Below are 13,777 nucleotides of genomic sequence, written 5' to 3' on the forward strand. Positions count from 1 at the left end.
GTAACATTATTAGTCTATTATTATTGACTATTATTGTCTATTATGTAGACTATTGTTGTTGCTATAATATATGAATAAAAATAAATTAAAAAAATTACAATTTGACTCTTTTACAACAATGAATGCTGAGCCATTAATTATACAGCAAACAAATCAACGCAAATGTGCTGATGCAAACAGCTTAATGCTAATTTTAACATTGAAAACGCCATAGACATGCTAACGTGTTAGCATCGGTCCTGTTTTTAAGTTATAAAATACATCTATCAACTGTTTCAGAAGACCATAACAGGTCGGTTTAACATAAAAATATTAAATATTACTCACAGACATATGCTCTTCGGGGTTTTAGCGGGAAAAATTGGGATAAAGCAAAATTAAACAAAGTCTCCCAAAATGTACTTAAGTACAGTAGTGAAGTATTTTTACTTTGTTACTATACAACACTGTTGATAAGACACCTCTCTTCATTCCACTAACCTAGCATAGCCTTTTGGGATCATTTAAATGTGAATGGTCCTGGGGCCATCTCGCTGGGTGGCGTTGTTGGTCTTTTTTCCCCAAAATGAAATTATATCCTTTTGTCTCATCAATTAAAAACACTCCACTTTGCCACATTAGGGTTTCTTTTGTTTTTCTTGTTGCTTAATGTACAGCTATTTGCAAAGCTAGATTGAGGTGCGGCTCCATCCAGAGATGGGTGTGGATTCCGTTTCTGTAACCCTCCTGTCCTGTGCACCGGCAACATATCCTGTATATTCGTTTTGTGAATTGTTCTGTAATTTATGTCTGTATCATGGCTCAAGCAGAGGGTCACCCCTTTGAGTCTGGTCTGCTTGAGGTTTCTTCCTCAGAGGGAGTTTTTTCTTACTACTGTTGCTCTGATTGTTCGTAAAGTTTGACTTTACTTGTGTGAAGCACCTTGAGGCAACTCTGTTGTGATTTGGCGCTATATAAATAAAAATGAATTGAAATTGCTGTCCCAACTGTACTCTGAACCCCAGACGTCAGTGAGGGGTGCTCTCTGGCAGGTGTAGATTGACTTCTGGAGCAACCTTTGCCTGGGGTTGGAACTGGGGCTTGTTCTTATTTCTGTGACTGACTTTACATTTGTCTTCACCTCCAGGTGTCACTGTGAACACCGGACTGTTCTGTACTGATTGGTCCTTTGTTGTCCAGTAGAGGGGACAGAAGACAGGATGGGCCGCTCCTCCAAAGACAAGCGGGATATTTACTACCGCTTGGCTAAGGAGGAGGGATGGAGGGCCAGGAGCGCCTTCAAGCTGCTGCAGCTTGACCAGGAGTTCAGTCTTTTCTTTGGTAAGAAAACATGGCTGACACATTCCTGGTTATGGAAAAACAATCATAAATGCACATATAAAAGAAGCCTAATTCTGTGTACATCTAAAGGCTAGCAGCCTCGCAAACAGATTGTCTGTCCACCAGGGGGCAACACCTCCTATCTGAGGCTTCAGACCCACGACACCTATAGGGGGCCAAAGGTCAGGGCTCTCAACTCTCATGCAATGACTGAGAGACACACAGTTCAACTCATTCACACACTCATCTGACCAATTGGCTAACCAACACCAGAGCACAGCTGACCAATCAACACACAAGATTGAAGCAGTTCTGGAATTGCTCGAGACACCTTTTTGATGTGAACACGCCAATGTGTTCCTTGTTGGTAACGGCAGACTTCATCAGGGACTTTGGTTCTGTTCAACACAGGGATTACCTGTGACTCACTTGTTCAGCTAAAACTTGTAGTGTTCAGAGGTCTTTAAGGTCGATTTAAATCCATCCCGGTGTGGACCTGTTGGCTCTTTGTGCTAATGTAGAAATGTGTTTGTGTGTCTCAGGTGTCAGCAGGGCAGTGGATCTGTGTGCGGCTCCTGGCAGCTGGAGTCAGGTCCTCAGTCGTAAACTCAGGTTGGTTTAAGCTCTGCCCACTTTACTGTGGTGTGTCATAAAACTGACAGCACAATCAAAGAGCCGGACTCAGATCAGCCTGTTCTTTGGAGCCCTGTTTGTGCAGGCTGCTACTTCAAATCAGATTTATTGAACACAGAGTGTGAAGCACCTGGGCTGAGGGAGGATCAGCACCTCCAAATCTGAGACCGTGGATCTCTGTTGGAAAATGGTGACCTGTCCTCCCTGGGTCAGTGGAGAGTTATTGCCCCATGTGGAGGAGTTAAAGTATCTTGGGGTCTTGTTCATTCGGGGGGGGGGGGGGGGGGGGGGTAAGATGGAGATCCATAGATGTATTGGGACTGTATCTGAGGTTCTGCAGACCCTGTACCACACCATCATGATGAAGCGAGTGCTGAGTCAGAAGGTGAGGCTATGGTTAAAAACTGGGTGACAACTGAAAGAATAAGGTCGTGGATACATGCGGAGGAAATGACTTTCCTCAGTCGGGTATCTGGGCTTACACTCCTGGACAGGGTGAGAAGCTCGAATATCCAGAAGGGACTCGGAGAAGAGCCGCCACTTCTTTGCATCGAAAGGAGCCAGCTGAGGTGGTTTGTGTGCACGGTAAAGATGCCCCTGATGGTGTTCATAGGGATGTCTTCCAGGCACGTCCAACTGGGAGGAGACCTTGAAGAAGACAGAGGACATGCTGGAGGGATTATATCACTGGCCCCGTTTACATGCACATAAAAATCGGGTTGCTCTCTGATTATTGGCAGTTATGTGATTATTAAGTGGTGTGGCAGGGGTGGTGGCCAAGTGGTCAGTGCACTTGGTTTCAGTGCAGAAGGTTCCTGGTTCAAAGCCCACCCCTGCCACATAGTTCCATGTAATGTAGAGTTGCATCAGGAAGGGTGTCCAGCGTAAAACTTGTGCCAAATCAACATGCAGATCCACCTTGGTTCGGCTGTGGCGACTCAAACAAGGGAGCAGCCAAAGGGTCTGACTTAGTATGTGATTATGAAGTGGTCATGTAAATGGCAGAATCTGATATGTCTTATCTGACAGTGACCGTTATCTGATAATGAGACATTGGATTAAAACACCTGGATTTCTCCAGTACATGTAAACCATTCATCAGATTTATTTATTTCATCATTTTATACCTGAGCATATGTAAAAGCAGTTGTTGCTCACATTTCCAGAGGTACAGCTGCTGTCTCATCGCGCCTTGTAACATCCTTCACCAGATCACAAAGATCAGAGTCATCAAAAATTTTAAAAAATTGGCAAGACGCCAGAGTGTCCTTGAACGGCCCTGCGTGTTGTTTCAGCATTCTAAAGAACAAATTTCAGACAAAGGGAGAGAGAAAGACGGAGAGAAACCAGATTTTCACCCTCAGCACCCTGATTGACAACCAAAGAAACAAAGACAAAGTATTCTCCTGTTTGTAGATGTCAAAAAGCATTTGATTCAGTTTGGCCCAAGGGTCTGCTGTCCAAACTGTTGGAAAGTGGGGTTGGAGCAAAAACATATGACATCATAAAGTCAATGTGCACAACAATGGGACAAAGTCACTGTCAAGTCATTGTCAAGTCATGAATCTGCAAATCCCAAGTCAAGTCTCAAGTCAGCTTGCAAACAGTTGGTGGTCATTGTGACCTGGGACTTGCTGATTCATGACTTGAGTGACTTCATGGTGACTTCATCCCACCTCTGGATGTAAATGACCTGAAAGACGAGGCGAGAGGAGCTTTTTATGACATCAAAAAGAACATCAAAGTAGACATCCCAATTCCAATCCGGCTCCAATATTGGACTCTGCCATAGAACCCATTTCTCTTTATGGTTATGAGGTCTAGGCCTGCTCGCCAACCAAGATTTAGCAAAATGGCCTGGGACAAACACCAAAGTTTGCATGCGGAATTCTGAAAATCCATCTTCTGCATCCAACAGAAAACACCAAACAACGCAAGCAGAGCAGAATTAGGACGATACCAATTAGAGCAATTAAATTTTATGAGCACCTTAAAAATAGTGAGGCCAGTACGCTCCATAACAAAGCCCTGATCCACAGAGAGACGCCCCCTCAGCCAGCTGGTTCTGGGCCTCTACACAAACACAAGCAGAGCCACCAAACACAAACCATGTTAGACTAAACCAAATTATAAGAAAACAAAAAGAAAACTGTGAGACACATTGGGGGAAAAGTAAACCAAAAACCAGAGTAAGTTGGAATGCTGTTTGTCCCTAAACAGACAGAACTCACTGGCAGAATACCTGAGCACTGTGACCAACCCAAAGCTCAGGAAATCCTTGACCAGGTACGGACTCGGTGAGCACAAGCTGACCATGGAGAAAGGCCACCACAGACAAATCTGGCTCCCCAGAGAAGACAGACTGTGACAGACCCACTGCTCACAACACCAGGTGGAGAGCGAGCTGCACTTCCTGACCACCTGCCCGCTGCACCAAAGAGACACGAACAGACACACAGATCACAAACACCCAAACAGACTCTGAGAGAAACATCGACAAACTTCACTATCTGTTGGCTGAAGGACAACAAACACAGCAGCAAGGTTTGAGACACGAAAAGAAGGAACAGCGGACACAAACCACCGTAAACCCAAAACAGGAGATTAAACTGCTACGTCACTATCTATGTATGATATAACACATTTTATAGGATAGTTGTTTTTTTGACACAGAAAGCACAATTTTTATGATTATTTCAGTTCCACATCTTCTGTTTACACACTTACTGTACAGTATTGTTAACTAGATTTAAATTTTTTGCTCTATCTAACACTTGGGAAGGTAATGGTCTAGTGGTTAAGCATTGGGCTTAAGACCAGAGGATCCTTGGTTCACATCCTAGCCTGACCGGCCAAGGTCTTTAATCCCCTAGTTGCTCCTAGTGTGTAGTGGGCACCTTGTATGGCAGCACCCTGACATCAGGGTGAAAGTGAGGCATTATTTTGAAAGTGGTTTGAGCATTTGATGCAGGTAGAAAGCCACTATATAAATGCAGTCCATTTACCATGTTCTTGCGTTGACAATGTAAGCTTATGTTTTCCCATGTCAATAAAGCTCTACTGAAATTGAAATAAAGAGAGTGAGACAAAGGGGGAGAAAGACAGGGTGACAGACAGAGAGAGCTCTTTTTTTCAGTCTGCCCTTCTTGAGATTCCAGCTGCAACATCTATTTTTAGAAAGGAAACAGTCCAGACTTTCCTTCTTTTCGTTTTCTGTTCTTTTCTTTTACTAATAAACAAACACGACAAAAAAAGAACTGCTGCATCGTACTCATTTAATTACTCATAACCATCCCAAAGACGTATCGTTATCTTTGGCTGCTTTCAGTGATGCCGGTATTTGGTTAGACTCTTTCTCTCCGATTGTTCTGTCTGAGTTATTCTCATTAGTTACTTCATCCAAACCATCAACATGTTTATTAGACCCCATTCCTACCAGGCTGCTCAAGGAAGCCCTACCATTATTTAATGCTTCGATCTTAAATATGATCAATCTATCTTTGTTAGTTGGCTATGTACCACAGGCTTTTAAGGTGGCAGTAATTAAACCATTACTTAAAAAGCCATCACTTGACCCAGCTATCTTAGCTAATTATAGGCCAATCTCCAACCTTCCTTTTCTCTCAAAAATTCTTGAAAGGGTAGTTGTAAAACAGCTAACTGATCATCTGCAGAGGAATGGTCTATTTGAAGAGTTTCAGTCAGGTTTTAGAATTCATCATAGTACAGAAACAGCATTAGTGAAGGTTACAAATGATCTTCTTATGGCCTCGGACAGTGGACTCATCTCTGTGCTTGTTCTGTTAGATCTCAGTGCTGCTTTTGATACTGTTGACCATAAAATTTTATTACAGAGATTAGAGCATGCCATAGGTATTAAAGGCACTGCGCTGCGGTGGTTTGAATCATATTTGTCTAATAGATTACAATTTGTTCATGTAAATGGGGAATCTTCTTCACAGACTAAAGTTAATTATGGAGTTCCACAAGGTTCTGTGCTAGGACCAATTTTATTCACTTTATACATGCTTCCCTTAGGCAGTATTATTAGACGGTATTGCTTAAATTTTCATTGTTACGCAGATGATACCCAGCTTTATCTATCCATGAAGCCAGAGGACACACACCAATTAGCTAAACTGCAGGATTGTCTTACAGACATAAAGACATGGATGACCTCTAATTTCCTGCTTTTAAACTCAGATAAAACTGAAGTTATTGTACTTGGCCCCACAAATCTTAGAAACATGGTGTCTAACCAGATCCTTACTCTGGATGGCATTACCCTGACCTCTAGTAATACTGTGAGAAATCTTGGAGTCATTTTTGATCAGGATATGTCATTCAAAGTGCATATTAAACAAATATGTAGGACTGCTTTTTTGCATTTACGCAATATCTCTAAAATCAGAAAGGTCTTGTCTCAGAGTGATGCTGAAAAACTAATTCATGCATTTATTTCCTCTAGGCTGGACTATTGTAATTCATTATTATCAGGTTGTCCTAAAAGTTCCCTAAAAAGCCTTCAGTTAATTCAAAATGCTGCAGCTAGAGTACTGACGGGGACTAGAAGGAGAGAGCATATCTCACCCATATTGGCCTCTCTTCATTGGCTTCCTGTTAATTCTAGAATAGAATTTAAAATTCTTCTTCTTACTTATAAGGTTTTGAATAATCAGGTCCCATCTTATCTTAGGGACCTCGTAGTACCATATTACCCCAATAGAGCGCTTCGCTCTCAGACTGCAGGCTTACTTGTAGTTCCTAGGGTTTGTAAGAGTAGAATGGGAGGCAGAGCCTTCAGCTTTCAGGCTCCTCTCCTGTGGAACCAGCTCCCAATTCAGATCAGGGAGACAGACACCCTCTCTACTTTTAAGATTAGGCTTAAAACTTTCCTTTTTGCTAAAGCTTATAGTTAGGGCTGGATCAGGTGACCCTGAACCATCCCTTAGTTATGCTGCTATAGACGTAGACTGCTGGGGGGTTCCCATGATGCACTGTTTCTTTTTCTTTTTGCTCTGTATGCACCACTCTGCATTTAATCATTAGTGATCGATCTCTGCTCCCCTCCACAGCATGTCTTTTTCCTGGTTCTCTCCCTCAGCCCCAACCAGTCCCAGCAGAAGACTGCCCCTCCCTGAGCCTGGTTCTGCTGGAGGTTTCTTCCTGTTAAAAGGGAGTTTTTCCTTCCCACTGTAGCCAAGTGCTTGCTCACAGGGGGTCGTTTTGACCGTTGGGGTTTTACATAATTATTGTATGGCCTTGCCTTACAATATAAAGCGCCTTGGGGCAACTGTTTGTTGTGATTTGGCGCTATATAAAAAAAATTGATTGATTGATTGATATACGAGGTCTGTTAGAAAAGTATCCAACCTTATTATTTTTTTCAAAAACCATATGGATTTGAATCACGTGTGATTGCGTCGAGCGGCTGCACCACGACGCGCCGATCTCCTCCGCACCGAACTCCTCCACACGTCTGTCTTAATGTGCTGGAAAAGTGCTGATGTCCACGTCTTTTCACAATTCCTGTGCTAGTCAGAGGACATACCGGATCAAGACAGTGTCCAGTTTAGAAATGAACGGCACATTTCACTGTTACAGGAGTTTTTGTCATGGAAAGAGGAACAAAGGCGGAGGAATTCCGCGCGTCGCGGCGGAGCTGCATGGTGAAAAGAAACGCCTTGATGAAGCCTCACAGGACATGTTCTGGCATGTCCAGCTCATGCACAATCACAATCGGATATTCACACGACTGGAAAGCAACTGGAATCCGTCTGAAATCCACCTTTAAGCCGTCCTGTGAGACCAACACCGAGGTGGTTTTGTCCCGCGTAATGAACGGCTCTGTGGTGTGTCCCTCCGCTTCTTTTTCCATGAAAAAATTCCTGTAATGGTGGAATGTGCCGGAAAAAGTGCTGATGTCCACATCTTCTGCCTTTTTGTGAAAGTCAGACGAGGCCCCGGATCAACAAAGCTTTCACATTGGAAATGATCTGGTTGTTTGTGCGGGGTGTCAGCCTGTGCATCGGCGCTGGGAGTGCGCTGCGCTCTCAGCAGTTGTGGGCGGTCTTTAAACCGTCTGGATCGCTCCTTAATCTGTTTAATCCCCATAAAATCGTCCCTGAAAGCCATATTAATTTTTCGAACGGTGTCCACCTGGAGGTCTCTCATAGTTTCTGGAAAAAAATTGATGCAGCAAAGATCCAAATCATTCATTTATTTGCAATAAAAAATAGACGAGAGGGGTGGACCACACCTCGCTCACAGGCGAATGAAGCAACCGACAGGCATGAAAAAACTCAAGCATGCGCATGAGGGTTCAAGCTTGTCTGACTCAATCACGTGATTCAAATCCATATGGTTTTTGAAAAAAAATAAAAAGGTCAGATACTTTTCTAACAGACCTAGTACTTTCAGAAGCTTCTAGATTCTTCTTCTTTTGTGGGTTCAAGACAGCATTTTCATTTTACATGAAACACAAGCGCCATCTAGTGTTCATAAAATGTCATAGCTATCAATGTAAATAGATTGTTTAAACCCCAAAAAATGAACACATGCCATAAAAATAGGCTGTTTTTAAACTTATTATTAACTGTACCCTTTTTAATATGAAACATTACAAATCCTTTTCTTATTTATTCAACCTGTAAATATGAACTCATTTTCTTTTAACAAATATTCAACATCCTCCCCCCCCAAAAAAGACAGTTCAAGCATTTACTTCCAAGGGGTACAGTAACTGAACTGGTCTTTTTAACATTGCCCCAGTTGGACTGCGCACAGCGCATGATCGAACAAGTCCATCTCTTCCTGGGAACACTTCTGTGACAAGTCCCATTTTCCATGTCAGGCGTGGCATCTTGTCATCTCCAATGAGAACTAAATCTCCGGGTTTGACTTGCGTTGAATTCAGAGTTTTACGAGTGTGAGCTGATCTCAGGTCAAGCAAATATTCCTTTCTCCATCAAAATTCATTTTCCAGCCTATGACGGAACTTCCATCTTCGGGTCAGCTCTTCTTTGTTTGCATTTGTTGTCTGACCTTGCGTGGAGAAAGGCTTTGGGGGTAAAGAGGTGAGTCTTTTCCTGATCAAAAAATGTGCTGGTGTCAGAGGCTGTGGCTCCTGTGACTCGCTGTGCAGTGGTCCCTCATTTATCGCGGGAGTTACGATCTAAAAATAGCCCGCAATAGGTGAATTCTGCGAAGTAGCAGCGTTATTTTTTACCATTATTATAGATGTTTTAAGGCTGTAAAACCCCTCACTACACACATTTTCTCACTTTTCTCTCCTGTGTAAACACTCTCAAAGTTCAAACCTTAGTAGAAAAATAAGTCCAGTATTATAGAATGAAACCAAAGATCAAAACCTGTTTTCAGGCCCAAACATTTGTTTGAGAAATAAAAATAGAACGTTTTCCTATAAATAATTATGATGGCTTTTAGAACTAACAAATTTAATTTTAACAATCAACCTACGAGGTTGGACACATAAGAAATTATTAATAGTAACTGACCAGTATTCCTCTGATCGCGGCTCTTCATCGTGGCGCCGCTCCGCAGCGTGTTTTTCCACCTCGGTGCAGGTGTCTTTTTCCGAGTGATATGGGTAGTTGTTGGCCCTCTTTTTTTCTTCTGAGTGAGAAGATTCTTATAAACAGACACAAGCAGAACACAATGCGTGTGCTTTTTCTTCGCTGCTGGAGCGCTCTGCATCAAAACAGCGAGTGTAGTATCTGGACCTGTTGCCAGATTTTGGCTGCAACTAAGCACAGCAGACAGTTAAAAAAATTAAAAAAAAAAGAAGCATGCAAAATTGCACAAAAAAAAAAAAATCCGCAAAACAGTGAGACCGCGAAAGTTGAACCGTGATATAGCGAGGGACCACTGTACACAAATGTGAGTGGTCTTGAGTTAACAGTGGCCTCTATTTCTGACAAGAGAGACGTTAACTCTTCGAAACTCAAAGAAGCTCTGCCCATCACTCTTTTGACACACCCCTTTACAGAGCGCACTAATCTCTCCCAATAACCACCCCACCAAGCTGCTCTCTCTGCAATAAATTTCCACTTGATCCCCTTTTCAGAAAAACATTCCAGCAACTCAGGCTACTTCAAGCTTTTCCACAGCTCCTTTAAATCTTGATCTGCTCTCTTGAACGTTTTTGCGTTGTCTGAGTAGATCACACGGCAAAGTACTCTCTGAGAAATTAATCTTCTGAGTGCTAAGAGGAAACTTTCTGTTGTTAGGGTTGAGACTAATTCAAGGTGGACTGCACAGGTGAAAAGTGCAACATACGCCTTTTCTGTAGTATTCTTTGACCTTACAAACAGTGGACCTGCAAAGTCTACTCCAGTGATCTCAAATGCTGGTGCTTCTGTAACTCTGTCTTTAGGAAGTGGTGCAGCGGTTTGCTGTACTGCCTTTACCATAAATCTTTTACAGACAGAACAGCTTGAGATGCATTTTCTGACTAACTGCTTTGCATGTGGACTCCAGTACTTTTCTTGTAGGTGAACAAGAGTGTCTCTCATACCTGAATGTGTGACATTTTCGTGACTGTACTTGATCAGAAGTTGTACAAATCTGTGAGTTGGTGGTAACAACCGCGGGTGCTGCTCAGTGAAACTGGCGCCTGTCTGATGCAGCCTTCCACCTACACAGATAAGACCGTGCTCGTCCAGGAATGGTTTGAAATCTCTGATTGTTGAGTCTTTGTGCACATTTTCTTCAGCCTTCAGTTCTTTTATTTCTCTTTCAAAACTCTGATGTTGTGCCTCGTGAATCCATACCTTCTCCGCCTCTGACATTTCCTCTGCTGTTAATTCTCCTCCTTTCTTTTGCTCGGAGAAGAAACCTTTGAATCCATGCAGTCACTCTTGACACAGTTTGCTGTACTTCTGCAGGTGCAGCAGTGGTTCAGATTGCACTCTTTCACTGTTACTGAGGTGCACTGCAACTTGACTTGCCTTTAGTTCCACTTTTACCTCTTCTTCTGAAAGCATCTCTGTTGCTTCTGCTGAAGTATCTTTAAACTCCTTTTCTTTCAGAAATGCTGGACCTGACCACCAGAGCTCTTCCTCCTTCAACTCTGCAGCAGACTGGCCTCTGGTTGTGAGATCAGCTGGGTTCAGTTTCCCGTTACAATGTGCCCATTGTTCTGGTGGTGTCAAAGTCTGTATCTCCATCACTCTGTTTGCAACAAACTGTTTCCATTTCTTTGATGGACTTTTAATCCAATGAATCACTATCATGGAGTCTGATCACATTTTGAGCTGAGTGATTTGCAAATCCAGCGCCTTTAAAAGGTTTTTTGCAAGTCTTGCTCCAATCAAAGCTCCCATCAGCTCCCAGTGTGGCAGCGTGATCGATTTAATTGGTGCCACTCTTGACTTGGATGCAACCAATGTGGTTACAGTGGCCTCTGTTGTCACTCTTTGCAGGTACGCCACTGCACCACTGGCCTTTTCACTCGCATCTATGAAAACATGGAGTACTTGTGATTGATCCGGCAGGTTTTCTGTTCCATACCACCTTGGAATGATTATTTGGTGGATCTGGGGAAGCTTCATGCACCACTGCTGCCATGCATGTGAAAGGTCAGGAGGCAGCTCATCGTCCCAACTCAAACCTTGCCACCACATTTCCTGAAATAGACATTTTACTCGAATGGTAAATGGCGTCAGGAATCCTATAGGATCACATATTCTGGTGGATGATCTCAGAACACTCCTCTTTGTGTTCTCCTTCCCTCGGAGGATGTTCACCAATTGTTTCAGATCGAATGTGAAGTCATCCGTGTCCGGTCTCCACACCAGTCCAAGTACCTTTAACACACCTCTGTGCATCTCTGTTTCTTGTGTGAAGTCAAGGTCACTGTTTGACCACTTGGTTTTCAGTTCATGGGCGTTTGTTGTCCACTTACACAGGTTCATGTTTGCTGCAGCCAATATCTCCTTTGCTCCTGTGGTGAGTTTGTATACCTCCTCTGCATTACCTGAGCTAGCAATCAGGTCATCAACATAAAGTGAGTCTGTCATCAGTGTTACTGTGTCTGGATGGTGATCTTTGTATTTCTCTAGATGATGTTTGATTGTGGCTGTGAGCAAGAATGGGCTTGACGTTACTCCAAACACAACACGTGTCAGTCTCATTATGCGTGTGTTTGTGTTCTCTGCATTGGGGGGTCCTGTTAGCCACAGAAATCTCAGAACATCTCTATCCTCTTCAGCGATGGCTATCTGCAGGAACGCTTTCGTAATGTCTGCTGTGAAAGCCTGCTGTGACCTGTCAAACCTGTCTTTGGCTTGCTTGTCACTGGGTGTTTCTTCATCCTTGGTGGAGGTGCCCAGTGACTCTATTTCCCAAAATGCTCTCAGCTGGGTTGAAATGTCCACTGGATTTTCACTGACTCCGATGTGTAAGCATGCTGCTTCACTGATACTTGACATGACAACTGGACCTTGCACTGCCCATCCAAACGTCGTTTCTATAGCCACTAAAGCATCTGATAGTCTTTCAGTTTTACCTGTGACTATCCTCCAGTAATAATCTGCTCTGATCAGTACTGACAGCTCCAAGTCGTCTTTGTCTCCTGTTGCCCTTTTTTCTCCAGCTGTTGTTGGATGTGCTTACTGGGAACCTTCATGACTGCAGTACAAAGTTGTGGCATTTGAACAGCTTCAGTCTCAATCTTCTGCCCTTTATCTCTCAAGTTTTCAAGGACTAGTCTTATGACATAGCATTTTGTAGTCACAGGGTTTTTGGAGCCAAACGTGTGGAGGTTCAAGCTCTCTTGTTTCAGCGTTGGCAGCTTTAAATGTTTTACTTGGGTTTCATGAACAAAACTTCATTGACTTCCCCCATCAATCAAACAGCATAGTTTTCACCCCTCCAGGGCCTTCGATCTTTGCTTTCACAGTTTGTAACAGCACTGTTTCACATTTTTCAGTTGGTTTGGCTGCATGTGGTATAACAGAGGAGACAACAGCATCACTTGTGTCCTCAGCAGCACATGGAGTTTCCGTTGGTTGTGCACCCTGTTCACACACTACAGCATGGTGTCTCCTTCCACAATCAGTGCACGTCACATTTTTGGATCTACAGTCTCGTGCAAGATGTCAAGGTTTCAGGCATATAAAACACCTTCCCATTTTCTTTAACTTCTCCTTTCTGATTGCGACTGTGTCTTCAGTGCACTGTTCTGACTTATGGCTTGGACTGTTACAAACATGCAGTTTTGACTGGAGGGGGTGTTTGTGCTGCCCGTGTGGAGAGCTGCAGCTGATGGTGCATTAGCTCCTCTCCACTTTTCTCTGCTTGAATCTGGCTTGTAATGTGGTTTTTGAGCAGAATGGGAATCTTTATCATCATTTCTGGGTCTCGTCAAATGCACGGCACGTTCCCTGCTTTCAACTTCTTGTTGCAAAAACATAAGATCATCAATTTCCCACTCTTGCCCTACATCTGTTTTGCATGTGTACGTGAGAGCAAGGTCTTCAGGAATCATTTGGAGCAGTATAGGACACAATAATCCTCCATAACTGTTGGACACCACACCTAAAGCCTCCAGGCTTCTTATCTGTACGTCCACATCATCATAGAGTTGTCTCAAAGCAACAGTGTCTGAGGATCTCTTAACCGGGCTCAGGTTCAGCAGTTTGACATGTGTGCACTCACAATTAGGTCCTTCCTGCCAAATCTTTGCTTCAGCATGTCAACAGCTGTGTCATAGTTGGTGTCAGTTACTTTCAGCCCTGCGATGGCACGTGCAGCTGGTCCAACGAGGTATGAATTAAGGTAAGTAAACTTTTCAGGTTTAGTC

The 13,777-nt window shown here is 43.3% G+C and overlaps 1 protein-coding gene across 3 annotated transcripts in view; it reads left to right on the top strand.

Moving 5' to 3' along the window:
* Positions 1–13,777, top strand: part of ftsj1 (FtsJ RNA 2'-O-methyltransferase 1) — a 70,912-nt gene that overhangs the window by 2,829 nt on the left and 54,306 nt on the right. Inside the window, exons 2-3 of one of the 3 annotated variants that reach the window (XM_034177354.1) lie at positions 1,127–1,320; positions 1,863–1,932. In XM_034177354.1, the coding sequence (XP_034033245.1) occupies positions 1,200–1,320; positions 1,863–1,932 (191 nt within the window). In that variant the 5' untranslated portion in view covers positions 1,127–1,199. The remainder of the gene's footprint in view (positions 1–1,126; positions 1,321–1,862; positions 1,933–13,777) is intronic. The other 2 variants (XM_034177355.1, XM_034177353.1) reach the window with 2 other exon arrangements.

The sequence above is a fragment of the Thalassophryne amazonica genome, chromosome 8, assembly GCF_902500255.1.
Source record: "Thalassophryne amazonica chromosome 8, fThaAma1.1, whole genome shotgun sequence".
Classification (NCBI taxonomy): domain Eukaryota; kingdom Metazoa; phylum Chordata; class Actinopteri; order Batrachoidiformes; family Batrachoididae; genus Thalassophryne; species Thalassophryne amazonica.